This window comes from Leishmania panamensis (genome assembly GCF_000755165.1).
Source record: "Leishmania panamensis strain MHOM/PA/94/PSC-1 chromosome 10 sequence".
Taxonomy (NCBI): domain Eukaryota; phylum Euglenozoa; class Kinetoplastea; order Trypanosomatida; family Trypanosomatidae; genus Leishmania; species Leishmania panamensis.
This window is the reverse complement of record NC_025855.1, coordinates 310,407-334,962: the sequence shown is the minus strand read 5'-3', so window position 1 is coordinate 334,962 and position 24,556 is coordinate 310,407. Positions and strand designations below refer to the sequence as shown.

The window sequence follows — 24,556 nt, the reverse complement described above, 5'->3', positions numbered from 1 at the left end:
ACACCACCCCCAACGAGCGGGCGAGCGATCGAGCGAGACAGAGAGAGAAGGAGAAACACCTCTTCTGGGTTGCTGCTGTACTGGTGTACGTGTATGCCTGCGCCGCTGTAGTGGGTGCGTGCCGTCGCCACTCTGCCCCGCTTCTCCTTTCCTGCTTCTTCTAATCCCTAGCACATGGCCCAAAGCCGCATCCAGTGCAGCACACACACACGAGCACAGAAGGGAGGTTCTCTGGCCTCCTGCCCCTCCCCTGCTCCCTCGAGCCCGCTCACCCGCACGCTGTTTAGCTCCCGCATTCCACCCATCTGCACAACCGCCGCACCCACTCGTGTGCGCCTCTTTTCTCGCTTATTACATTAAGCCTGCTAATCTGCCTTTCATGTAATAGAGCGATAGACGTTTCACCTCCTCCACACACACACACGCGCGCGCGCATACAACACACCGCCTCCACGTGTACGTCTACACTGCTAGACATCCAAAACACGCTGCACAGGGATTGCACGGTGGGTTGAGGCCAGCGCGTGAAGTCGACACGAGGGCGAACTACGAGCCAACATCTATAGAGACACACCAGAGCCGGAAAGAAGCAAAATTCATAGAGGGTGAGAGGGCACACACACACACACACACGTAGCACGCCACCATCACTCTGACTACCACTCGCTCATTACTTGCCTTGAGTCTGTGTGCTGTATTTCCTGTTTGCTTCAGCAGCTTCACTGCAGGCGGAGAAGTGGGGGCGGGCGAGCATCGGATCTGCTCTCCTCCCCCTTTGCATGCAGATGCATGTGTCTTTACTGCCTCTTCTTTCACACGTACGCACACACGCACCACCGCCCGTTGCTAGAAAATGCTTCAACGACGAATCGCCCCGACCCTCTTCGTTGGCGTCGTGGGCGCGCATCAGTGCAACAACAGCAACAGCAGCGGCCACTCGAATTCAGTGCGGTGCCTGTCCCGCACTGCGCTGCTGCGCGCTGGCAGCATGTTCGCTGCCACCTCACCTCTCCGCTATGTATACAAGCCACCGGGCAGCAGTGAGCCGAGTCGACTCCCGTGGTATCAACGTGTATCCTCGGCACAGTCGAGTAGTACAATGACGTCCGCAACGACCGCGGCGACGGCAGCAGCGTCGACTATCGACTCCTCAAGCACTACCGCAGGGCAATCCGCTTTGCAGAGTTCCGCCTCGCCGCTACATGCGCAGAGCATCTCAGCCATCTTGCAGGCGGCCGATGCAGCACCAACCATTACAGCAGCAGCAGCGCCGTTCGCCGTACTACAGGCATCCATCAGTCCCATATTGACTAGTAGCAAGAGCGGTGTCGGCAACACACCATCGTCAGGAGCTGTAGTACAGGCAGCAGCAGCAGCAGCGTCGGCCGCAACGGCTGGATTCAGTCCCACCGCTGCGCGTCCGTCGTCATCGACAGCCACGGAGACGCAGGGAATATTAAGTGCCGCTATGGCGGCCACTGCCGCTTCAGCGGCGCTCCTCCGCCAGGACGGTGCACTACGCCCCACGCCCACCCGGCGAATGGCCGCAGTCAGTGGGCCCACCCTTGACGCACGTGTAGAGGACATTGTGAAGGTGGAAGAGACGCTGGCATCTGAGCTAACGCTGCCCAAGGTGGTGCAGCTCCTGATTGACCCTCAAGCCGAAGGCGTCGAGCGCATCACAATGGGCGAATATGTGGCAATGCAGCCGAAGAGGCAGTTGCTCGCGTTGGGTGGCCAGAAGGAGTGGCAGCAGTGGATGGCGCAGAGCACATACTACCAGCAGGCGGCCCGACTGGCGGCTGAGTCGCCGGCACAAGATCTGGCGGCTTTGCAACAAGCCGGTATCCAGTCCCTGCAGCAGTGGCTCGAGCACCCGCAGCTCGTGAAGGTGTCGGCCCGCACCCGCAGTGCCCTCGACACAGCTGTCGCGCAGAGCGTCGAGGCGTACATGGCAGAGGTGGTCAAGGTCGTGAACACCAGCAACCAAGTAGAGGACATTCTATCACACTGGGTGTCAGACGTTATGGGGAAGTTTGTGCTCGACTCCCTACAGATTCCGATCGACCGGGCCTCGCAGGCGATGTGGACGAAGCGGAAGGAGTGGATGCCAGCTGATGTCGTGCGCAACGGTGGTGGCAGCCCTCTCTCCTCGGCCGCTGTTCTTGGGAACGACATTACGGGTCGCTCCCCTCCTCAGAGCATTGAGTCGCGCATGCTGGGCGAGATGCTGAATGGTCGAGGTGGCTGCGGCGCGGCGCCTGCATCCACCGCGAACGCGCCACAGTGGCAACAACCGCAATCGATGCTCCGCCCGGGCGAGGCCTGCACGCTGGATCACTACCTTCGGTTTGTGCAGAAGGTGGTCTCGAGCGTGCGGCAGGACTACGTTGCGAACCACGCGGCAATGGGCGCCACTCTAAGCAACCGGGGCGATGACCAGGCGGAGCGCGAAATCACCGAGCGCTCGTACGGCGTCATCAATGCCGCCTTTGCCCAGCTACTCGAGCAAGCCGTGGCACACCAACTGCCGCCAGAGCTGCAGGCCTTGCAACAGAATGGCTATCTCGCACTAGACCGCGTCCCAGGGCTTCTGAAGCGGGCCGGTAGCCTGCTGGACCTGCGCTCCGTGCCGGTGCGCTACTTTGTGTTCCACAGCGCCGTCGACGAGTCGACCACCGTGGCGGCTACAGCCTCGCACAGATGCTTGTCGCGTGCAGACACGTCGCTGAGCGGCGGTGCCATGAGCGGGCTGGCCGTGCAGGCGCCGTTGCACTACGCCTCTGGCACCTTTCTCACAGGGTCGAATCAACTAGACGTAACCTTGGGTGAGTGGTCAGGTCAGCCTGACCCGCCGTCGTCAACCGCACGCGAGAGCGGCGGCGTTGTCGATGACGCCACAGAGCAAGAATACCTCTCGATGCTCCACCGGCTGCGCCGCCGCGTCGACACACTGGCAGTTACCTCTCTTTACGAAGTTATTGCGCAGCCAGGGCGGTTCGGCGGCAACGGCTTCAGTGCCGCGGAGGCCGTCGGCCTGCACCAGCTTTTCGGCCCGGTGAAGCTGCTCGAGGACCGACTCACAACGCTGCTCCACTACCCACCCGCCGCCGCCGACAAGCCTATCCACTTCATCGAGGCCGGGCCGCTCTCGGGTAAGACGGCGCTGCTGGAGCAACTTGCCGAGCGCTCCGCCCGCCCGGGCGACAAGGTGGTACTCGTGCGCTACGGCGGCTCTGCAACGCCGTACCTGCCAGACCTGGACGATCATCCAGTCGCCTTTGCGGCCCGCTTCTGGTTCCGCGTGGCGCTCGCATCGTGCCCCTACCTGATCCGCACAGAGGAACTCTACTCACGTGCGCCGCGTAGCGTGTACTGGTGGGGGCATGAGAACAACTGGTCCTGGGAGCGGTACCAGAGCCTTCTGCAGTCAGCGCGCAATGCAGGTACTGGCCATCGCCAGTATCAGCAGCAGCAACAGCGCGGTGCACCGTCAGCAGCCGTGGCCACCCCAGCACAGCTCGCCTCGATCCTTGTGGATGATGTGGACCGGGCCCTGAGCGCGATGCAGGTCAAGTGGGGCAACGCAGCAACTCTCTCGTCGGCCATGGCAATAAGCGCACAAGGGGGAAGCGGTAGCGTCCGTGGTGGTGCTTTCAGCCATCTCACTCACTCTTCTAGCGCTGCGGCGCGCAAGGCAAGCAGCACCGCAGGGGTCGACGAGGACATCGACGAGGACGCTGAAGACGACGCCGGCGACGGCGAGGACGAGGACGCGCCTGCCCGGGCGACAGCGATGGTGACAGCAGCGGCAGCGCATTCCCCTTCCCTGGAGCAGCAACGCCAGCAGGTGATGTCGCTCTGGCTCTCCACTGGCAAGTCCGTTGAGGAGCACCTGTACTCGTGCTTCACCCAGATATCCGCGGCAGTAGGACAGGTGAATTTCGTCTTTGCTGGCACGGCAGCCACGCCGCTGCTGCTGGCCTACTGTCCTGCCCCATGCAGGCGCTACTACCTGCCGCTCTCCGGCGGGGTCGGACTGCAGTCGCGCCTGCGCGTGTTGCCGCTGCTGGCAACTTTGCATGCGTTACATTTGACGCACCGCCTCGACATGCCGGGCCTGCTGTACGAGGTGCTAAAGAACGCGCCAGCACTGGCTGGCAAAGCACTGGAGCTTTTTTGGTCTCACCGCGTGTCGCTAATGGACCTGCGTACGGGGCTGCCGCGGCTCATGATGGGCAACGGCTCGGCGCACCCGCAGCTGCTTCACAGCTACGTGCCACGGGAGCTGTTCGCTGAGCTGCCCGTCTACATAACACTTCTTCACGACCCACGCCGCACCCGCCGTCGTCTCGTCGAGCTTCTGCAGCGCCAACTCAGCAGCCCGACCGGCTACCTGAACACCGAGCTCGACACAACGCCGCAGGACGTCAAGGATGGGTTGGTGCTCCCACACAACCACACAAGTAGCCAAGTACACCCCTTCGCTCTTTTCGTCATCTTCTCCCGGCAAGACGCGATTGATGAACGTGTCTTCAACAGCGAGGGGCAGCTGCTGGAGGGGAGTGAGCTGCAGCGGGACGGCGACGCCGAAGGTAAAGATAGTGGGAGCGAAGAGGGCAGTAGCAGCGGTGCGAACGCGAAGCCAAAGGCGGCTGTGGCGAATGCAGCTGCTGCTGCTCGGCTGCGTAGCTGCACCGGTGTCGGCAGCAATGAACGCAAGGTCGTGCGGGCTTGGGCAGAGGTCTGGGCCGAGTATCGCAGCGTCGTGTCCGCGCTCTCCACGACGCCGGCCCGCAAGCGCGACGCTATGCGCATTCTGCTGCACGGTGCACTGCTGCTGCGATCGGCTGCCGTGGCAGGGGCGCAGCTGGAGCTGAACCTGAAGGTGCCGTCCTTCGGCTTTCCTCTCTTGGCATCTGAGACGCGGGTGCGCGGCAGCAGCGCTCACCACCCGCGCGGAACGGCAGCGGCGGGCAACGAGTTGCTCATCCGAAGCGCCACACCGGACACGGTGCGCCGCGCTGTGTCAGCATACAAAATGTTCTTCTCCAACGCGGCGCCCAGCCACTTCCCATTTCGGCCCATGGTCGGCCTCAACGGCGGCTGCGACGTCGTGTTCGTGTGCGGGTCGACACTGGCACTGTTCAATATTGTGACGACCACCGCGCAGCTCCGGCACATGGTGGCCCGCTTTGCGGAGGCCTTGCTCGGAGTGCTCCACGTCTTGGAGCGCCAGGTGCTGCCGGCGGACAAGGTGCGTTCTGTGCAGTACGTCACGGTGGTGTCACTGGATGAGGCACGGCCCGGAGTGGAGGCGAGTCTGCATGGAAACAGCCGCAGCGGCGGCCAACCCAGCGTCTACGCGCGCAGGCGCGGCTCTGCCGTGGCGGGTGGCGTCAGCGTGGATGTCTTCAACCCTGCCGCGGCCCCCACCGTGCCCTACTACCTCGACTACGATGCCGTGTTCGAAGACCACGTGATAGACCGACTACGCGAGCTGCAGCAGCAGCTCGGCATCACCAAAGACTTCCGTACCCTCAGTGAACTGATAGAAAATATTGAGCGCACCCATCGGGTGCAGGTGCTGCAAGACGTCGTGGCCACGCCAGAGGAGGTAGAATCGCTCTTCTCCCCTACGTTGCTGCAGCTTGTGCCAGACTCGACGATGCTACCCGCGTACACGTCAGCGGTAGTGTCGGCTACCGACCTCATGGTGCAGGCGATGAGTCGCGGCGCAGGCGGGCGGAGAAGCTCCGACGCTGCCGTGGATGACGACGACGACGACGCCGACTACGTGAACATTGGCGAGGAAGATGTGGTGCCTGGCGCAGAACTGGATGACCTGGCGAGTGACACACGTCTCTTGCGTGACGCCGCCACGGGTAAGTCCGCTGCCGGCGGCATCGGCACCTCTGAACACCTGCACATTGCCGACGACGACTACATGCACGAGTCCGCTGCGCTGCTCGAGGCGATGATGAACGATGAGGTGAACTCAATGACGAGCTGGTCGGCGCAGCTGCAGCGGCAGCGTGAAGAGACGGCGCACGATCTGCAGCGCGATTTGGTGATGGAGGATCGCATTAACTACAACGCACCTCTGCCGTCCACCAGCGTTTCGACCGATGGTGCCGCCCCTGCGCCGGCTGCGCCATCGAAGTCGCCCCGAGCGCCTGGCAGGTCCGCTGCCGAAGACGCCGAGGCCGACGCGCTTGCCTGGCTGCATGACGTGATCACACCAGAGAGCCTGATTGCAGGGCTGACAGGCTCAAGCCCTGGAGTCCCAGCTTCGTCCTCGTCCTTCCCATCCACAGCCACGGCGGCACCGGGGGCAGCGACATACCGACAAGACACCGCAAGTCCGATCGCCGGCATGCCCCTCGCTGCAGCTGGCGGCGGTTTCGCAAGCTGTACGCCTTTCCCTGGCTCTATGGCGAGTGTGACGGGCCCGTGGACACCAAACCCGACCGCGTCGCCGATGGCGGCGTCGTCAGGCGCCGAGACCATTTCGGGTGCTCACCCGCAAACCGCTTCGAAGGGAGATGGCAACGGCGCCGGTGGCGGAGGGGCCTCCGTAGCAGCTGGCACACTGACTGCCACCACGCCGGAAGAGAAGCGAGGCGCAGGTGCTGCGGCTGCTGTCAACGTCGCCGGGGCTGACGAGAGGAAAGACGCCAAGAACAGTGGTGAGGAGGACGATGACGCTGAAGAGGACGAGGAGAACCTGAGTCCGGTGAAGCCGTTCGTCACTGAGGGCAGCCGACGCAAGGGCGGCAGCAGAGGTAGTAGCAAGACGAATACCGTCGCGCCCCAGCGGCCGCGTCGCGAGAGCCACGGGTCTCGTGGAAAGCGACCCTCCGTTGCCAGCAGGCAGAGGCGGACGATGAGCACGCCCAGCAGGGACGATCATGCAACCGCCAGATTCGCACCTCAGTCCACCTCGCAAGCCAGACGACGGAAGTCGTCGACGTCCGCAGCGGCGCCAGCGTCGTCCAAGAAGAGCAAGGCAACCCCTTCCTCCAGTAGCAGCAAGAAGAAGTCAAGCAGCTCAAGGCGTAGGTAGACATAGTGGCATGTGTGCGGGGATGAGCAGGTGTTGCTTGTTGCCCATCACCTTTTTCTCCCTGTTCCCACTAGACGCTGATGGTGGTGAGGGGCGGAGGAGGACTCAGAGGGTTGACACGTGCAACTGCGTGTGAGTCTGCCTGTGATGACGTGCGTTGGGACGGCGCTTTCCTCTGTCCCTTGCAGTCAGTGGATTCTGCGTATGTGTTTCGGTGTATCTGGTGTGTGTATGCCTCCGTGAGAGGAGTTGATGTGCCTCCTCTCTGCATGGCAACTGGTGTCACTGGGGCTATTCTTGGTTTATGTAGGGAAGGCGTGGCTCATAGACGTCTCTGATTCATATGTGCGGCACATGCTGTGTAGTGGCTCTCTCTCTTGTGCCTTCTCTCTCTCGGAAGCGGTACTGCATAGATGGTGACTTGTTGTTGACGGTGGAAGGGTACTGGCATTTGGGCCTCACTGTGTGTGTGTGGTGTCTGTCGACACGGTGCCTTCTCTCTCTCTCCTCCTCCTCCTCTTCTTCTTCGTCGCTCCTCTTCGTTCGTTCCCCAGGCGCAAATGAGGGGGTACACAATGACAGTAACGTCGCAGGCGAGGTATGCACTGCTGAGGGGAGGGAGGGGGGATGCAGATGTGATGGTGAGGGTGTACAACGCGTAAGGTAGACATTAGGGCCTCCTCCTCCTCCACTACTACTACTCTCTCTCTCTCGCCAGTCTGCAGTGCACATGAGCAACACAGTTCAACGCAGACGCGGCGGCCTGTATGATGATCATCCCTCTCTCTCTTTCGTACTCGCCCATCCTGTTCTTCAGAGTGGTCACCTGCTGATACACACACACACACACGCACGTGTCTCACTGCGGCTCGGGACCTGCAAAGACTCGCTGCACGTTTGCGCAGGCAACTCGTACTTTAACGAGTGATCGTAAAAGACGGAGCAACACTCGACACACATACGCGCATACGGAGGGAGCGGGAGGAGAGCATACACAGTGCACGCCACCCTCGTCTCAGCACGCGCGACCCCGCTCGTCCTCATCCACTTTGTATCGCTATCTTCGTTTCTTATTCCTCCCTTTCCTTGTGCACGTGGCTGGGGGTGGTTGTCCGCACCCCCCCCCCCCACGCGGCCCCTCAACAAGCGCAGCGGTGTGTCAACTGCGGGCCGCTCGTGCCGCACATCTGCGTATCGTCGGAAGAAAGCAAAGAGAAGCTTTCGGGGAGTGTCGTGGGGGCAAGAGCTATGCTCCGAAGGAGTCGTCTCCAAGCAGTCGTGACCGCAGCAACAGCGACGGTCGTCAACGCAGCGCATAACAACAATAGCAGCCGCGGCGGCCAGCTGTGTATTACAGTCTGTTATGGTGCTTTGACTGCTCTACCGCCACACTCACTCGGTGACAGAGCAGTGGCCCTACACTACCCGCTGGAGCTGGCGCAACGAACCACTTCACCAAGTGGCACAAGCACCAGAGTGACCCGTGCTGGCAGCTTTTGCTCATATCACCAGAGTGCGCTTCACGCATCTCGCGTTCTTCGCGCGCTGCGCTCCACCCTGCCCCACGGTAGCAGCAGCACCGGTTCATCCAGCACACCTGCCTTGGCTGGCTCCGCCGACCACAGCAACAACGCGGACACCACAGTGGATCAGCGTGGGCCGTTCGAGGTCACCATCGATGAGGTCCTTCTACATTCGCATGATAGCCACAGTAGTGGGGCTGCTGCTGCCATCGGCACTGTTGCTGACCTCGTCCGGCTCCTTGTCGACCCCGACTTGGAGGTTGGGGGTGGCGCCGTAGAGGCGGTCAGTCTCCGCGATTTTGTCGCCATGACGCCAAAGCGAAAACTTAAGGCAGTCGGCGGCAACGCGGAGTGCCTGGACGTGCTGCTCAGCAGCGAGCAATACCAAAGCGAAAAAGACGCGCGTGAGCTGCGCCTGTGCGGTGTAGCGACGGTCGGTCAATGGAAGGAACAGCCAGACCGGGTGCAGCTCAGCGCTTACGCGCGAGGCCTCCTCGAAACGGCGTACAACCGTCTCGCACGCCACCGGCACCACTCACGAAATGATGAGGTAGTCGCCTGGCTGACTCGTGCAATCCAGCGCGCCGTCGCCGATGAGCTGATGGCGCCAAAACGACTGACCGACGGCACTGCCATGACCATGCCGTCTACATCGCCGTTCCTGATAGACCTGAAGGTGCCTGCCGTAACAGCAGCTGGGAAGGTCCCGGTGGACGCCGCAGCGGGGCACCACGCAAGATCAGCGGCACAGTCAGCTGCCACCGCCACAGCAACACAAGGCAATAGTAGCGAAGGATCCATGGCGGTAGCCTACCCATCCGGCAACTCTGTGCAAAATGAGGCCGCCGACGCTAACGCCGCAGCGCGGCGTCGCGGTCCTCGACAACGCTCTGTCGTCTCTGGCGCTATGTCAAAGGTGCCTGTGGCCGCTGCTGTGGAAGAGGACGGTGCTGCGGAGAGCGAGGAGCTGACGGATACCATTGACGGGGACGCCGAGGAGGGCGGCGAGGAGGTGGAGAACGAGGAGATGGCAGAGTTGATGGCAGAAGCAGAGGTGAGCCCGGCAAAGCGTGCCGTGGCATCCCCCAGCCCGCCGCCGTTCCCTGCCGCAGCAGTCACACCACCAGGTCGACACAATAACAAAAAAGCACCTGAGGCCGCCCCCACAGCGCCTCGGCGGCAGCAGCACCACCAGCCGCCACCTCGGGAAGAGGTGGAAGCTGCGGACGCAGACGAGGACGATGAGGAACTCGTGGAAGAGGTCGAAGAGGTGGAGGAAGAGGAGGCAGCAGACATGACGGCGCCGCCATCGTCAACCTCTGCAGCGCAACCGCCATCGCCACCAGCCCCCGCTGCACCACCAGCACCACCAGCCACAGCAGTAGTCGGAGCAGCAGCCGCAGCGGAGCGGCGGGAAAGGCTGGTTCGACTTGCGGAGTTAATGATGAAGCAGTTCAACACCGCTGACGGCTACCTTCACCCATCCAACAAGGCCGAGCGTGAGGCACAGGAAGCGCGAGGGGATATTCTGGTGCTCGACGAGGATACCGCGCAGGTCGACCCGCTCGCCGTGTTCAGTGCCTACCACGCTGCCACAATTACTGACGCCGACCCGGTCGCCGTGCGGGCCCTCAAGACTATCTGGACCTCGTACAACAAGCACCAGATGGCGCTGGAGGAGGCAAAGGACGACACATCTATCGAGTTCTACAAGCGCGAGAGCGTGAACGCTCTCCTCTATGGCTCCGTTCTGATGCGGGCTCTGGCACGCGAAGAGCAAGTCGTCGTGCTCGAGGGCACGCTGCTCCCGCCTTACGGCTTCCCGCTGGTGTCGTCCGATACACGGCCTTTTGCTGTCTTCGCCGCAGCCGGCGGCTCATCATCGTCCTCGACGATGGCCGTCACTGACATGACATCCGGCAAGGTACTCACCGCCCTGCAGGCGTACAAGGTTCTGTTCAGCTCGAAGGAAAAGCGCTACTCGCCATTCCGTCCAGCAATTGATCAGAGCGCCGGCTGCAGTGTGGTTTGCCTGTCGGGAACGACGCTGCACCTCTACTACACCTCCACGAAGGACCGCATCGTGGAGGAAGAGGTGCGGCTGCCCTTTGCGGAGGTGATGCTCGGCGTCCTCCACCTGCTGCGCCACAAGGTGCTCCCCCGCGTGAACGTGGTACACTACCACCTCATCGCCACTAAGATGGTGGACCCGTCGGACAGCGCGGACTTCATGCTGCGCTCGACAGCAACGATCGATCTGACGAACCCGTTTACCAAAGAAGAACTGGCGCGGCTCTGTGCTCTCGCGACCCCGCTCGGGATGGCGGATGAGATGGCCGAGTTCCGCTGCATTGATGACCTCGTGATAGAAATCGAGGATGCTTCTGGCGCCTCGGTGGTGCACAGCCTGCTGCACAATCGCGAGGACTTGGAGGCCACGCTGACCGCGACACTGGCGCAGCTGCTTCCAGAGGATGGCGACAGCGCCGCCGGTACTGAGGAGGCAGCAGAGGACGCGGAGGAGGAGAATGAGGTAGTGGTGGAAGACGAAGAGGAAGCGGAGGCAGCTCCACCACCGCCGCCGCCGCCTTCACGCAAGCTCAGAGGTCCTGCAGCGGCCCCCGCCCCATCACCGAGCCCCGGTCGCTCTAGTCGCCGTCGCGCAGTGCACGAAGAAAATGAGGAAGAGACGGTGCGCATGGAGGACGAAGAGGTCGCGGAGGTGGTGCAGGCCCGCCCGACGCGGGCGAAACATCGGCAGCCGGCTGGGACACCCTTGCCCACGTCGGAGGCAGTGCTCGAAGAGGTCATCCACAGGCAGTGGCAGCAGCAACATGGAGCAGGCAAGGCCGGCGCTGCGGCGTCAGCAGCACCGAATTCAACCGCCGCCGTGCAACACAGAGACGACGACGGTGCCGCAACAGAGGAAGAGGAAGGCGATTTCGACGAAGAGTTGGAGGAAGTCGACGAGCTTGAAGAAGAGGCGGCAGAACCCCCATCAGCACGCGCCCTTGTCCGTTCCTCCGTCCCCCATGCACCTGCCGCACCCGGGGCCGGTGCGGCCTCACGCGCACAGCGAAGTAGCAGGGCCGCAGCAGCAGCGGCGGCGGACGACAAGGAGTACGAAGACGACGGCGCCGAAGAAATGGAAGAGGAGGAAGAGATAGAGGTGGTGGCACCACCGATGACCCAGCGGGCGCCTGCTGGGCGTCGCGCTGTTCCTGTAGCAGCCGCCTCGGCAGGACCGTCACCGCCGCCGCCGGCACCGGCACAGACAGTCCGACGTGCACTGCAGGTGAATGACGTGGGCCAGGCATTGCAGGTACGCACGCGGCGTGGTACCCGCCGACTCACAGCACGCGCTCGCGCCCCGCCACCGGTCGTCCATGAGGGCTTTGAGAAGGCAGCGGCGGCAGTAGCGGAAGGCGCGCCGGAGGTGGAAGCGGCCGCAGAAGTGGACGAGGATCAGTGGTTTAGGCGGCGTCCGAAGCGTCGCTATTTCGAGTAAGGAGGCGAGGGACGTGCTAGTGAGTGGGCTCAGGGAGCTTGCAAGACGGATTCCTCTCAAGTCGAAAGCTGAATTGGCGGTATTTGGTGTCGACCGAGTGTATGCCCCAGTCTCGCTGTTTATCGCCTCTTTCTCCGCTCCCCCCCCCCTCCCTCGGCTCCCCAGGGAGGAGTAAAGCGGAACTGAACGTCAGCAGTGGCGTCTGTCGAAGAATCCACTGTTGGTGTTGGGATCTGCTGGTCTTGGGAGGCTTCTGTAAGCGTGTCTCTTGGGTGTGGGTGCGTGCACGTCGGACATGCGTTGCATAGAAGAGTTCATGAAGGCATGCAGGCGGCCACCAAAACAAAGAAGCGTCACCTCGTGTTCTTGGGTCTGCCTGCTGGTCTACCGAGGCAGACGTGCCCACGCCGCCGCCGCCTAAGCGGGAGCACAAATGGGGAAAAGCAACGCGTAGGGCGCGTCTCCCCTCACCCGATTTCTCTCATCTACTTTCTGCTCTGTGAGTGTCGTGTGCGACACACACACACACACCGCATGGGGGAGCGGTGCGATCACCATCCCTCCCCTCCGCTCTCTTTCTGTTGAGCGGCGGCATCTCTCACATCTACCCCCTTCCCCCACCTCTCGATGGCCTGCACAAACCTGCACGTATGTGTGCATTCTCCTCCCTCACACCCCCAGTGCGATCCCCCTGTGCGGAGTTTTTTGTAATCCCGTAAAATACACACTTTTGACGAACTACGAAAGCGCACCCCAACACACGCTCACACGTGAACACTCAACGTCGCCGCTGCGCCAGTGCTTTGCCATCGACTAGTGGTACTTCGCACATACAACTACACACCCACACGCAGCTCAGCACCCGAAAGATGGGCAAGGCTGAGCAGAAAAAGAAGGAAAAAATCGTCGAGGACAAGACCTTCGGCCTCAAGAACAAAAATCGAAGCGCCAAGGTCCAGGCCTATGTCCAGCAGGTGAGACAAAGCGTGGATCAGCGCAACCCACAGGAGCGCAAGTCGCAGTCTGAGCTCGCGGCGCGCCGCTCCGCCAAGGAGGAGAAGCGCGCACGTGAGGCTGAGTTAGCGAAGCTGTTCAACGACGTCGACCAGCAGCAACGCAAGAAGCTCGATGGGGCGAAAGTGGAGGCCGCCGATGGGGATGACCAGTACATGTGCAACCCGGAGGAGTACCTGTTCCGCCCCGAGGATTTTGATGAGGTAGAGAAGGATGATGAACGACTGGAGGAAAAGTTAGAGGCAGAGCGGGAGAAGCTGAAGGATCGCACCGACCTGACCCCCGTCACGGAGGTGTCCTTCCAGGCATGGAAGCAGCGCAAGCGCGAGGAGGCAGCCGAGATGGAGGCGGCGCGTGTACGTCGTGCCAAGAGCGGCGACGGCAAGCTGCGTGGCTGGGACCTCTGGCAGATGGACCAGGAACTATTCGTGGATGATGAGAACGCCGACGAGTTCTATGAGCGGGAGGCGCTGGAGGACTTGGAGGGAGGCGAAGAGGAGGCAGCTTTTGACTTGTCCTAAAAGAGAGAGGCGCATGTGTGTGTGTGTGTGTGTGTGTGTGTGTGTGTCTGTAAGAGTGCTGGCAGCGGTCTCTGGAGGTTGTGATGATAAACGCTGAAGAGTGACCTGCACCGTCTACATTATGCTTGTTTTGTTGGGTGTCCCAGGCGTAGGAAAAGTCTCCCCCCACCCTCCCGGTGTTGCACTTCTCTCCTCAGCCGTTCATCTGTGTAAGCGTGCCTCTCTCCGTCTTTAGTCCCACCCACCCACCCCCGCTCTCTCTCTCTCTCCCGCCCCGCCCCCCCCCCTCCTCCTCTTTGAGAGGGACTCGACGGAGGAGGTCGAGAACAGAAAAGGGCGATAAAAAGTGTGCGAGGGCCCCCGCTGCAGTTCCGAGCACGGCCTTTTTCTGTTCTGTTCTTCCGCCTTTGCCTGTGCTGAACACCCGCGCGTGTGCGGCGACGACGCAATGGAAAAAAAAAATAAACAAAAAACCGAATAAAATGAAAAACCCCCCGACCGACCGACCGCTTCGAGCTGTTTGTCAGTCGTGATGGCATCTGGTGGGGAGTCCCGGTGGGCTGGGGGTGGGGGGTGGAAGAATCCTCCTTATAGCCCTTTTGCCGCTTCACCGTTCGAGCCTCATCCTCGCCACGACATTCCCCGTCATCTTCAGCGACCTCTCCATTGACTGGACGCACGTGGCTGCAGTGCTTTGATACCCCTCACCCCACTGAAGACACACACCTCCACACACACACACGCTTATGAATCAAGCGCGCTGTCATGTGTGTGGAGGTGTCCATGTCAAGTGACCCCTCACTCTCTGTCTCCCTTCGTTCCTCTACCGACCCGACGTAATGGAAGTTAAGTGCACCGGCGTTCTCGTTTTCTTCTTCACTGTTGTTGTTGTTCGTACACCCACACACACACACACACACATCTCTGTTTTGCACCCACTACCGCAGCCACGCACCGGTACATCATCACAATTCAGCTGAGTCGGCCTCCTGTCCCATCGTTGACGGGGAACGTGCAACGGGAAAAAAGGGGGGCTCAGATCCCGCAAGGCAAAGGACACAAAGAGCGTGGTGAGAAGACCTCACACGCACGCGCACGAGGGTCAGAGCGCACGCGTTGTTCCCCAAGTCCAGCCCAACTCTACACTATTCTGTAACGCGAGGTTTCTCCACAGCAGCTCCGTCGACGAGTACACTGGCCCCTTTTTATTTCCTTTCATGCCTGTGTGAACTCACGAGTGCCCGCACACATTGATCTGTCATTCTACTACTTCGTGCTCCCCGTTCACCTTCACCGCCATCCCCCCCGTCTTCCGCTTTCTGTTGAATCTGTCGTTACAGTGTCGTGCATCTTCCTCTTTCCCAACCCCCCTCGACTGTGTGTGTGGGTGTGTGTCTCTGCGGATTCCTCGCTGGCCCTTCTTTCTCTTTATTCTCTCGCGCTACTTTCTCATAAAGTCCCCCGCTGAGCACCAAGCGTGTGTGTGCGTGTGTGTGTGTGTATTACGCCGCTGCTGATCCTCGCTCGCTCACTCGCTCTGGCCATCGTACTGACACTTGTTCCTGCTACGCATGCTGCCTACCAGTCTTCGCTCCTTCTCTTCCTCCCCCCTTTTTGTGTGTGGAACCACCAACGCCTTTACTCTGCTGTGAGGCACTATCAATCTATACGCTCTCTCACACCATAACAACGCGCGCAGCTCGGATCAGCTCAAGTGGCGACTGGAAAGCAGCCGCTTCACGCTCCCATCACGCCCCCGCTGCCTCCCTCCCCCCCCCTTCTCTCCCTCAAGTAACCTGAGCCGCCCATCAAACCCTCCTCTCTACATACTGATCGCACCCTTCTGCGGTTTCTCTGTTCCTTCCTCCTCCTCCCTCCCCCTCCCCCCTCTCTCTCGCCCTTATTGCGAATTCGTACGCATTCTTCTGCGCGCCAACGTACGTATTTTGGTTCTCTTGCGGACCCGCTCAGCATTCTGTGCAGGTGAGTGAAGTGGGGTGTGGGAGGGGTGCCTGCGCGTCTGGGTGGCGTGCGTTCGCGCAAAGGGTAACCGACGAAGAGAGCAAGAAGAAACTCCCGCTGTGCACCGCACGTCTAACAGGGCCCTTTCACCTCTCTAGTCACTCTGACGCAAGCCTACATCAGCGTCTTTACCCCACAATCATGAAGCTCCGCTGCTTTTTGTTGCGCTACTACCCGCCGGGTATTACGCTCGAGTATGAAACGTCTGCCGGGCTGGTGGGGCAGAAGACGATTGGGCTGCTGAGCCTCACCCCAACAACACCACTAGAGCCTTTAGTCGATAAAATCATCGCCGAGGAGCCGTTGCTGAACGGCAAGTACCGTGACCAAATATTCCTGTACCTGCAGCGGCTCGTAGAGAAGCTCATCGCTGGCAACAATCCGAGCCAGACCTTCACCCTCTTCAAGAGTCTGCGTGCGCACATGCTGCCGCTGACGAACTGCGCCTTCAACAAAAATGGCGCAAAGTTTGTGACAGGCTCGTACGACCGCACCTGCAAAGTGTGGGAGACGGCGACGGGCAGCGAACTCGTGTCGCTCGAGGGCCACCGCAACGTCGTCTACTGTGTGGGCTTCAACAACCCATACGGAAACCGCGTCGCCACGGGCAGCTTCGATAAGACGTGCAAAATATGGGACGCCGAGTCGGGCCAGTGCCTGCACACGCTGACTGGGCACGTGACAGAGATTGTTTGCATGTCCTTCAACCCGCAGAGCACGCTCATCGGCACGGGGTCGATGGACAACACGGCGAAGGTGTGGGACGTGGAAACGGGCCAGTGCCTGCAGACGCTGATGGACCACACGGCCGAAATCGTAGCGCTGAACTTCAACACGTACGGCGACCTTATCGTCACGGGCTCCTTCGACCACACAGCGAAGTTGTGGGACGTGCGAACCGGCACCGTCGTCCACACCCTGCGTGAGCACCGCGGCGAGATCTCGTCGGTGCAGTTTAACTACGCCTCCAACTTAGTCGTCACGGGCAGCATCGATCGCACGTGCAAGCTGTGGGATATCTCGTCTGGCCAGTGCGTGTCAACGCTGCGGGGGCACACAGACGAGGTGCTGGACGTGGCCTTCAGCGTGTCAGGCAACATGGTGGCGAGTGCGAGCGCCGACACGACGGCTCGAGTGTACAACACGGCGACGTGCCACTGCATTGCCAGCCTGAACGACCACGAAGGCGAAATTTCGAAGCTCGAGTTCAATCCGCAGGGAACGAAGATCATCACCGCCTCCGGAGATAAGCGCTGCAATCTCTGGAGCGTCGAAACAGGCCAGGTGCTGCAGTCACTCGTCGGCCATACGGACGAAATCTTCTCGTGCTCCTTCAACTACGAAGGAGATACGATATTGACCGGCAGCAAGGACAACACGTGCAGAATCTGGAAGAGCTAATCAAACGCGCGCGCACACACACGCACACTCCCATGGACCCCTCGTTCTCGCGCTCTCCCCACTGGCCCCTGCCTCTCGCCACCACACCCTGCACTCTGTCGTTGCAGTCGCTGAACCAGCGCGTGCAGGGGGTGGTGATGAAAGGCGGGGGTGGAGGTGTAGAGTTATGGTAATCAAAGTACCAGTCTCAAGAGAGCTGCGCTGATGGATCGAAGGGGAGCAGTGAGGACAGCGGAGTCAGCACCAGCACGCGTGTGTGTGTGTGTGTGTGTGTGTGTGTGTGTATTGCGCTTAGAGGTGTGCGCGCAAGCTCAGGTATCAAAGTGAGGACACAATGCAATTTTTTTGTTTGTTCTCTGTGTTGCTGTCGACGACGAGACAGTGCGCTGTATCGCACGAGTGTTGTGATGGCGATGGGGATGGGGATGGGGATGGCGAACTACATAATACACGTGTGGGCTGGTGAGGGAGAGGATTCTGGTACAACTTTGTGTCTCGGCCTCCTTGGATGGGCAACATGGGCAAGTGTGTTGTTGACCCCCTCTGCCCTTTTCTCTCCTCCAGTGTGTACGCATGCCCGTGTGTGGGTAGAAGGGTGGGTGTGTTCTCCACATCTCCAGCAGCTCTTAACCTCTCTCCCTCGCTCTCTGTTTATCTGTATGTATCTTCTTGAGTGTGTGCGTGTATGTGTGTGGGGGGGAGAGGGAGGGAGGGCACTCCTTGATCTTTCGCTTCCTCCCTTCCCCGTTCCTTCTCCCGATTCCTCGCCCCCCCCCTCCCTCCCTCCTCTGTTGCCGTTGGCAGTGTTTGATTCTTCTCCCTTCTGTTCTCCTCACTTGCTAGGTGGCATACGCAACGCGATCACCTCACGCCGCCTCTCCCCTCCCATCCCCTCTCTCTCTCTCTCCCACACACACACACACACAGGCACATCTTCGGTGAGTGCACGCAATGTACTACACCACAGAGGGACCTTGGGCGTGGCTGGCACGAAGCCCATGTGTTACTCGCTCAGTTATGTGTGCCTGTACAAGTGTGCTACCTCTCCCTCCCCCTTCCACCCGCACTCTGGACGATGCAAGGCGGAAAAAGAGAGATGACCGCCATGGCGGGAGAACGCAGTTCATGGCGTGGGCAAAGACTTCTGTGAGTGGTATACCTTTACGCATCTATATGTGTGTCTGCGTGCAGCGTCGCCTCTTCTTGCGCTCTACTCTGAACTCGTTCTCTCCTCTGTCCTGCATTCTCCTGCCTACTTGTCTCTTTCACCGCGGTACCGAATAACCTCGCACACGTGCAGGCACATGCGCTATGGACACAGACCTGGGCAGACAGACATTAATGCGGGGAACGGCATCATCATGCAGGGGTGTGTGGCAACGGTGTGTGCGCTTCTTCGCACCTATCATGCGGCGCGTGTCCTACTCGTCGTCTGCGACTCTGCCACCACCACTGTCTTTCTCGGTGGAGCTTTCGCTTCCACATCTTCCCGACCGCACACCTTTCGTCGCCGCTGCGGGGAGGGCGACCAGGACTCCCATCGGCACCTGCTCAGGTGCGGTCCATCGCTCCACACACGCGCTCGGTGGAGCACAACCTGCAAAGACGGAAGAAAGCGCAGCTTCCGAGACGAAGACCGTAATGACGAACCCAGGAAAGCGCGTGATGAGCACCGAGGAGCTCATCGCCTGCCTGCGAGGGCTGCCCGACAGCTCCCCCGCCCCACTGCTGCCACTAGTGTCGGAGCGTTGGCTTCAGTTTGTGCACTTGTGTGACTCGCTAGTGCAGTTCGCCACATGTCCATCAGAGCGTGACGTTTCCTCTTCCACCACCTCGAAAAGACCTGGTGCACCGCGGCACAGCCTTGTGGGGGTTGTTATGCCTTGTAAGGAGACGTACTTCAGTGCCCGCCACGTGGACGCCGCGGCGGCAAGTGCCGTTTCCCCAACACTCGCGTCCGACTCCCCTGCCCCATCGTCCTTCGCAGAGGACATGTCAACAACGCAAGCTGCGCTCTTTCTTTTTCGTCATCACTGGCGTGTGCCGGTAACCCTCACCATCAGCACGACTGTACCCAACTGTACCCCCAGTGCGACGGAGAGCAGAGGCTGCAGTCAACCCCTGTCAGCTGCTGGGCACGATGCGGCTCATGCAGCCGCCACCCCAGGCGGGATCGACGCGGTGGTGGCAGATTTTGTCTTCGTGCATGGCGGTAGCCGACTTCTGCTCGTGCGCGGCGATACCCCACCTGATCTTCCGCTCTGCCTCAGTGCAGACAGCTCCAACGGACCCCTCACCGGGGCTCTCAGTACTATGACAGGAGAGGTAGCATCGCCGTCACAGCGGGCGCATGGCACCCTCCGCGCCGGTACCGAGCTGGTTCGCCACGTCAGCGCCTGGAAGAATCAGCAGCAGCAGAACCCATTCGATGGCTGCTCGCGTGTCAGCGCGTTAGAGCTGTGCGTGGCAGGCTACCCACAGGGGCACCCGCTGGACCGCACATGGAGCACGACATCAGCACCCTATTCGTTCTCTGCAGACGTAGCCACATCCGGTGCGGCGGCAACGAATGAAAGAAGCATCGCGGCGCGGCGACAGCGCAGCCTTGAGTTTCTGCGTGCGTTCGAGAAGGACTTTGATGCCGCGACGTACACCCTCACGGCTGCGGCGTGCATTACCGAAAGTCGGGCGTGTGTGGTACCAGCCGAGAAGAACTCAAGCGACACCAGCGTCAATGATGGCGCGCCCTCCGTGGCCTCCGGCGAGTTCAGTGAGTGTGCGCGGCACTTTTACTCGCAGCATGTTGCCATGCCGGAGCTAAAGGAATTATGTCGCACGCTGGGGCGACTTAAAACAGTGCGGCGACTATGGACGTCTTCCTCCAGTTACGAGCCGGATGTGCGAGCCGCCTGTATACGCCAAATGCTTCAAGAGAAGGTGCTACTGCGGTCACCTGATGCACCCCATCATCGATGGATCGATAACGGCAGCCGCCGTGGTGACTCTGCAGCCGCCGTGATCGTGACACAGACGGTCACAACGGCGAGGGAGTTGACGGGCTACGTGGAGGAAATTCAGCGTGGGCTGCGTGCGTGGGATGCCACTGCCGCTGGCGGAGAGCAACCAGAGCCAACTTCTGGTGTGCGCGCTGGTGACGGGCACCAGCAGCTGCTGCCTTCACACGCAGCTGCGCCGACCACACTCACGCCAATCTCCGTCATCCCTGGTGTGTTGCTGCCACATCCTACCGATGTGCACGTACTGCTACGCTCGCTGTACTACTCCAAAGTGATTCCCAGCGCGCGCATGCAGCAGGCGCTGGAGGTGTACGCTAGTGAGCTCATGAATGCATGGCGTCAGCTTGCTGACGAGCATCCTTGGGTGATGCAAGTGTTGGCGCTGAGGGACAATACTCTCTTGCAAACACTCACCGAGAGCGACATCCCTGCGGTAACACTGGCGGTGAGCAAGGATCGCGTCGCCCAAGTTGAAGCGCGCGCGCGCCAGGTGCAGCGCTCCGCGTCTAGCCACTTCACCTCGGCGTGGCTGTCGGAGACGGTTGATCTCCTCCACGATCTTCAGCAACATGGGCAAACGCGGCTGCATCTCTTCACAATGTCCAACGACAAGGTGGATGTGCGAGTGGCGCAGCTGCTGGCAGCCTACGATGCACAGCGTGGTGCGTTCGCCGAGCAGTGAGCCGCGAAAAGAGAAGGGGAAGAGGTGAAAAGTTTTGTTTTCCTTTGCCGTGGTACCTCTGCTGCTCTTGCTGGAGTTTGCCAACGCGGATGTCGATCACTGCTGCTCCTTCCCTCCCTCCCCCGCCCCATACACACACACACACACGCACCGAATAGTCCACTCGGCACGCTTTCTTCTCTTCTCGAGAAGGTATCGTTTCACCTTGTGTAGCACATCTTTGCTGGGTGCGCATGTGGGTTGTGGGGACTCGCACACCCTGCAGGAAAGCCATGAAAAGACGACTCTCCACTACCCTCGCTGCACTTCACCGTACCCCGCAATCGCGCCATCGAAAAGAACCCGCTCAGAGAAACCCTTCTGCCACGGTGGCTGCTGAATGGCGCTGCACAGTAACCGGCGGTCGTTTCTCCCCATCACCGCCATAAGCCACTGTTTCCTGCCACCTCACTGAGCTCCATCTTCTTGAGCGTTTAGTGCAACTAGCACATTACATTCCGTAGCGCCACCTCGATCTCGAGGCTTCCCTCAGCCGCCACCCTTCCCCCTCTTCCGCTTGCCTTCATTACTGCGCACGTGCGCCTAGACGGAGTGAAAGAGAAAGAGAGAGACAAACCAGTCACTGACTCGGGCAGCACTTCTAAGGGGGGAAGCCATCGGACTACCCCTACAGTGTCATTCCTGCCGTCGTCATGTCAGTCTACTCGTGCGACAGCGCCTCTCTCGCATCAGTATGGCCAATGCCCCGCCGCTATGTCGTCGCCTACAGTTGCTGCAGCCCACGCTGCCCCTCTTCGCTACTAGCCATAACCGTTCACCCAAGATCGCCTCTGACCACCCTTCTGTAGCACCGCTTCACATGTCCTACAGCTTCGCTGTGGTGCCGCCACCCGCCCCCTCCGCTACACCTGCCTTCGAGGCGCACGTCAGTACGCTGCTGCGCCACGTCCCGCATCCAACGTTTCTCACCTGTACGAGCTACAGTCCGTACTTTACCTCTGCCGAGTCGGAGGGCGCGGCGACCGCAACAGGCTCCGCAGACCACGCGGCAAACGCGGCAGAGACATCTTCGACCCAGCAGGCACTCTCGTACCTCCACCAATGTCTCGCGGCAGATGTGGGTCTTGCCCTCACTGTCACAGCCACGCGCGCCACGTTCCCCGCGGCGTCGGTGCAGCACAAGTCCTCTTCTCCTGCCTCTATGCTGCCGACGACGACGCTGACGGGTGCGAGTCGGGTCGGAATGATCGCTGTCCTCGGTGACTTTAGTCGCCGCACCTCTACACCACCTGCCACCGAGCTGGGCATGGCAAACTCTCGAGAAGCGACTCGCCACCGCAGCCTTGGGCTGATGGTCTTGCGCGGTGATGATGGTGGCTACACTCGGCAGCGCCTAACAGCTGCTGCTCAGAAGGCCGGAGCATCCACGTCTCCTTCTTCCCCTTCCTTCAACCCATACTTTGACTTCGCGGATGGTATTGATCTACTGGGCTTCATCAACTCCGCTCTCCGAAGTCATGGTGTAGGAGCAATGCCTGAGGCTTCGGGTAGTGAATCCGCTAGCGGGGCGATCTGCATGTGTGTAGGCGGGTATCCGCAGGGCCACGTGCTAGACCGGAAGTGGGGAACAGCGCAAGAGTCAGCCGATGCCGTCACCGCTGCACCGGCGCCCTCGGAGCAGTCACTCTTACCATACCAGACGCCGGCCTCCCTTCGCTTCCTTGATGAAGTAGACGCCGTCCTTACCAGCACGGAAGCGCGGCTGCGACGGGCTCAGGGAACATACAGTTCCCCACACCCTCCGTCGGTCGAGTCCTGCGTGGAGATTGCTGGTGCTCTTCTCGCCCGCCTCGATGCCGTGCGTCGACTATGGACGATGCCATCCTCCTACCCACCTGACGTGCGTGCCGCCTGTACGCGGCGGACAATCGCGGACAAGGTGCTTCTCAGACCACCTGGAACGCGGCAATGCGTCGCAGCCGGCACTTGGGACGCCTCTGGCAACGTAGGCGCTTGCGTGGTTGTGACACAGATGATCACCTCCGCCGCAGAGCTTTTGGACTACGTAGAGGACATACGGAGTGCGCTGTGCTCATCGGTGGCCACTGCCAGAAGCGTTCTGTGCGACCACGACGGCAACAGCACTGCTGCCACCGAAGAGAAGACAACGAGTCTGACATGCGTAGAATCAACAGCACCAGCAGCAATGCTGCCATCGTCATCGCCCTCTCTGGTTGTAGTGCCAGGGTTGATGGCGCCACTGCGGGGAGACCAGTTTCTGCGCTCGACACTGCAGCTCAAAGTCATCCCGAGTCCACCATTTCAAGCTGCATTGCACGAGTACGAGGGGGCGCTGCACTCCGCAGTGGAGACGCTGCGCAAAGCGGCCGCCTCGACTAAGGACACAGCACACGGTCACAGCAGTGCGCCAACTGGGGTGCCGGAAAGAAAACCAAATTGTTCAGTATCTCGCGGTGCGATCGATATGTATCAGCAGGCGAAGGAAACAGCGGAGACGTGCTTCCAGGAGCGGATGGTGGACATCACGGTGGCCATTGTGCGAGACCTCCGCGCTCACGGCTACACGCACGTGAACTTCTCCACCTTCCAGTACGGATGTGGTGACGCAGTCGGACGCGTCGTGGCCGCGCTGGCCGCAGAAGGCGGAGAAGCAGTGGCACCGCCGTGAAGTCGTGAGGGTGCGCACGATAGAACACCTCCACCAACCCACCCCCCAAGCCTCCGTGCTCACGCGCGTGTGCTCGTCTTTGCATCAGAGAAGGCACACATCCACACACGGGGGCTTGGGAAGAGGCACCTGTTGCGGGCATGCGCATCGGTGGAAGGAAGGCCGTGATGGCGCCGCCGTCCTACCCCCCTCCCCCCCCACCACCACAATGGGGTGTCCCTGCAACCGTCAAGCCCACACTCACATGAACGTGCGCCTTTTGGGGCCTTCTCTGTCTCTCTCCGGGGTGCGTGTTCGTCCCTATTTGCCGCGTGGAGCTGCGACGGCGGCTCTCGGCAGCCGGCCGTGGTACCTCCTACCGCGTCGTGGCAGACAGCAGAGGCTAAGACAAAGAAAAATGTGAAAGAGCAAAGCTCGCGAAACGACGACGACGACCCCCCCCACTTCGAAAACAAACACATGACTGGGGTATATGAGTTGATGGAGACGCGCGCGCACACACACACGCGCATAAACTTTAGTACCGCCGTCACGCCTCCCGCCCTTCTCTCTTTCGTCGCCTTCAGCCCGGGCTCTACACTCTCGCGCTGTTGCGCGCACGCGCATGTACGCTTACGGCGTGAGACATGTGAGTACGTTTCACCATCACAGTCATCACCACCACCCTCCTCCCTCACTCCCTCGACTTTTCCCTGTCTTTTCTCTCTCTCTCGCACGCACACACACACACACACACACAGAGAGAAAAAAAAGAGAGAGATCGTCATCAGTGTTATATAAGCACAGAAATAAGTGAAATAGACGAGTATACATACAAGCTGGCGCGCGAGTATGCGCACCGACATACAAAAGCTCAAGCACCAACTTTTGAATCCTACGCGAATCGGGTATTACTGCCCTTCTCCGCTTTACCCTCCCCTCCCCTCTCCTTCCCCCTCTCTCCTCCTATTTCTCTTTTGGGGTGGATAGGTGTGTGTGTGTGTGTGCACCAGCCAAAGCGTCTACGGGTAGAAGTGTATCCAAAGTTTTGCGTGGGCGGTGTCTTGTATGTCCTTCGGTGATGAGGCACACACACACACACTTTCGACGTCCAGCAAACAGCGTGTTCATTTT

General features: G+C 60.6%; 6 protein-coding genes across 6 annotated transcripts; all 6 read left to right on the top strand.

Moving 5' to 3' along the window:
* Window positions 1–1,540: 1,540 nt before the first annotated feature.
* Window positions 1,541–7,066, top strand: LPMP_100740 (hypothetical protein; the record flags this gene model as incomplete). Its single annotated transcript, XM_010698495.1, has 1 exon — window positions 1,541–7,066. One exon carries the CDS (start codon window positions 1,541–1,543, stop codon window positions 7,064–7,066), a length of 5,526 nt encoding a protein of 1,841 aa, XP_010696797.1.
* Window positions 7,067–8,896: 1,830 nt separating this feature from the next.
* Window positions 8,897–12,097, top strand: LPMP_100730 (hypothetical protein; the record flags this gene model as incomplete). Its single annotated transcript, XM_010698494.1, has 1 exon — window positions 8,897–12,097. One exon carries the CDS (start codon window positions 8,897–8,899, stop codon window positions 12,095–12,097), a length of 3,201 nt encoding a protein of 1,066 aa, XP_010696796.1.
* An 869-nt stretch (window positions 12,098–12,966) lies between these two features.
* Window positions 12,967–13,632, top strand: LPMP_100720 (hypothetical protein; the record flags this gene model as incomplete). Its single annotated transcript, XM_010698493.1, has 1 exon — window positions 12,967–13,632. The coding sequence occupies one exon, from the start codon at window positions 12,967–12,969 to the stop codon at window positions 13,630–13,632; it is 666 nt and encodes a 221-aa protein (XP_010696795.1).
* A 2,163-nt stretch (window positions 13,633–15,795) lies between these two features.
* Window positions 15,796–17,055, top strand: LPMP_100710 (hypothetical protein; the record flags this gene model as incomplete). The annotated part of the gene is made up of 1 exon (XM_010698492.1): window positions 15,796–17,055. One exon carries the CDS (start codon window positions 15,796–15,798, stop codon window positions 17,053–17,055), a length of 1,260 nt encoding a protein of 419 aa, XP_010696794.1.
* Window positions 17,056–18,696: 1,641 nt separating this feature from the next.
* LPMP_100700 (hypothetical protein) lies at window positions 18,697–20,754 on the top strand (the record flags this gene model as incomplete). Its single annotated transcript, XM_010698491.1, has 1 exon — window positions 18,697–20,754. One exon carries the CDS (start codon window positions 18,697–18,699, stop codon window positions 20,752–20,754), a length of 2,058 nt encoding a protein of 685 aa, XP_010696793.1.
* A 733-nt stretch (window positions 20,755–21,487) lies between these two features.
* LPMP_100690 (hypothetical protein) lies at window positions 21,488–23,443 on the top strand (the record flags this gene model as incomplete). The annotated part of the gene is made up of 1 exon (XM_010698490.1): window positions 21,488–23,443. The coding sequence occupies one exon, from the start codon at window positions 21,488–21,490 to the stop codon at window positions 23,441–23,443; it is 1,956 nt and encodes a 651-aa protein (XP_010696792.1).
* Window positions 23,444–24,556: the final 1,113 nt, after the last annotated feature.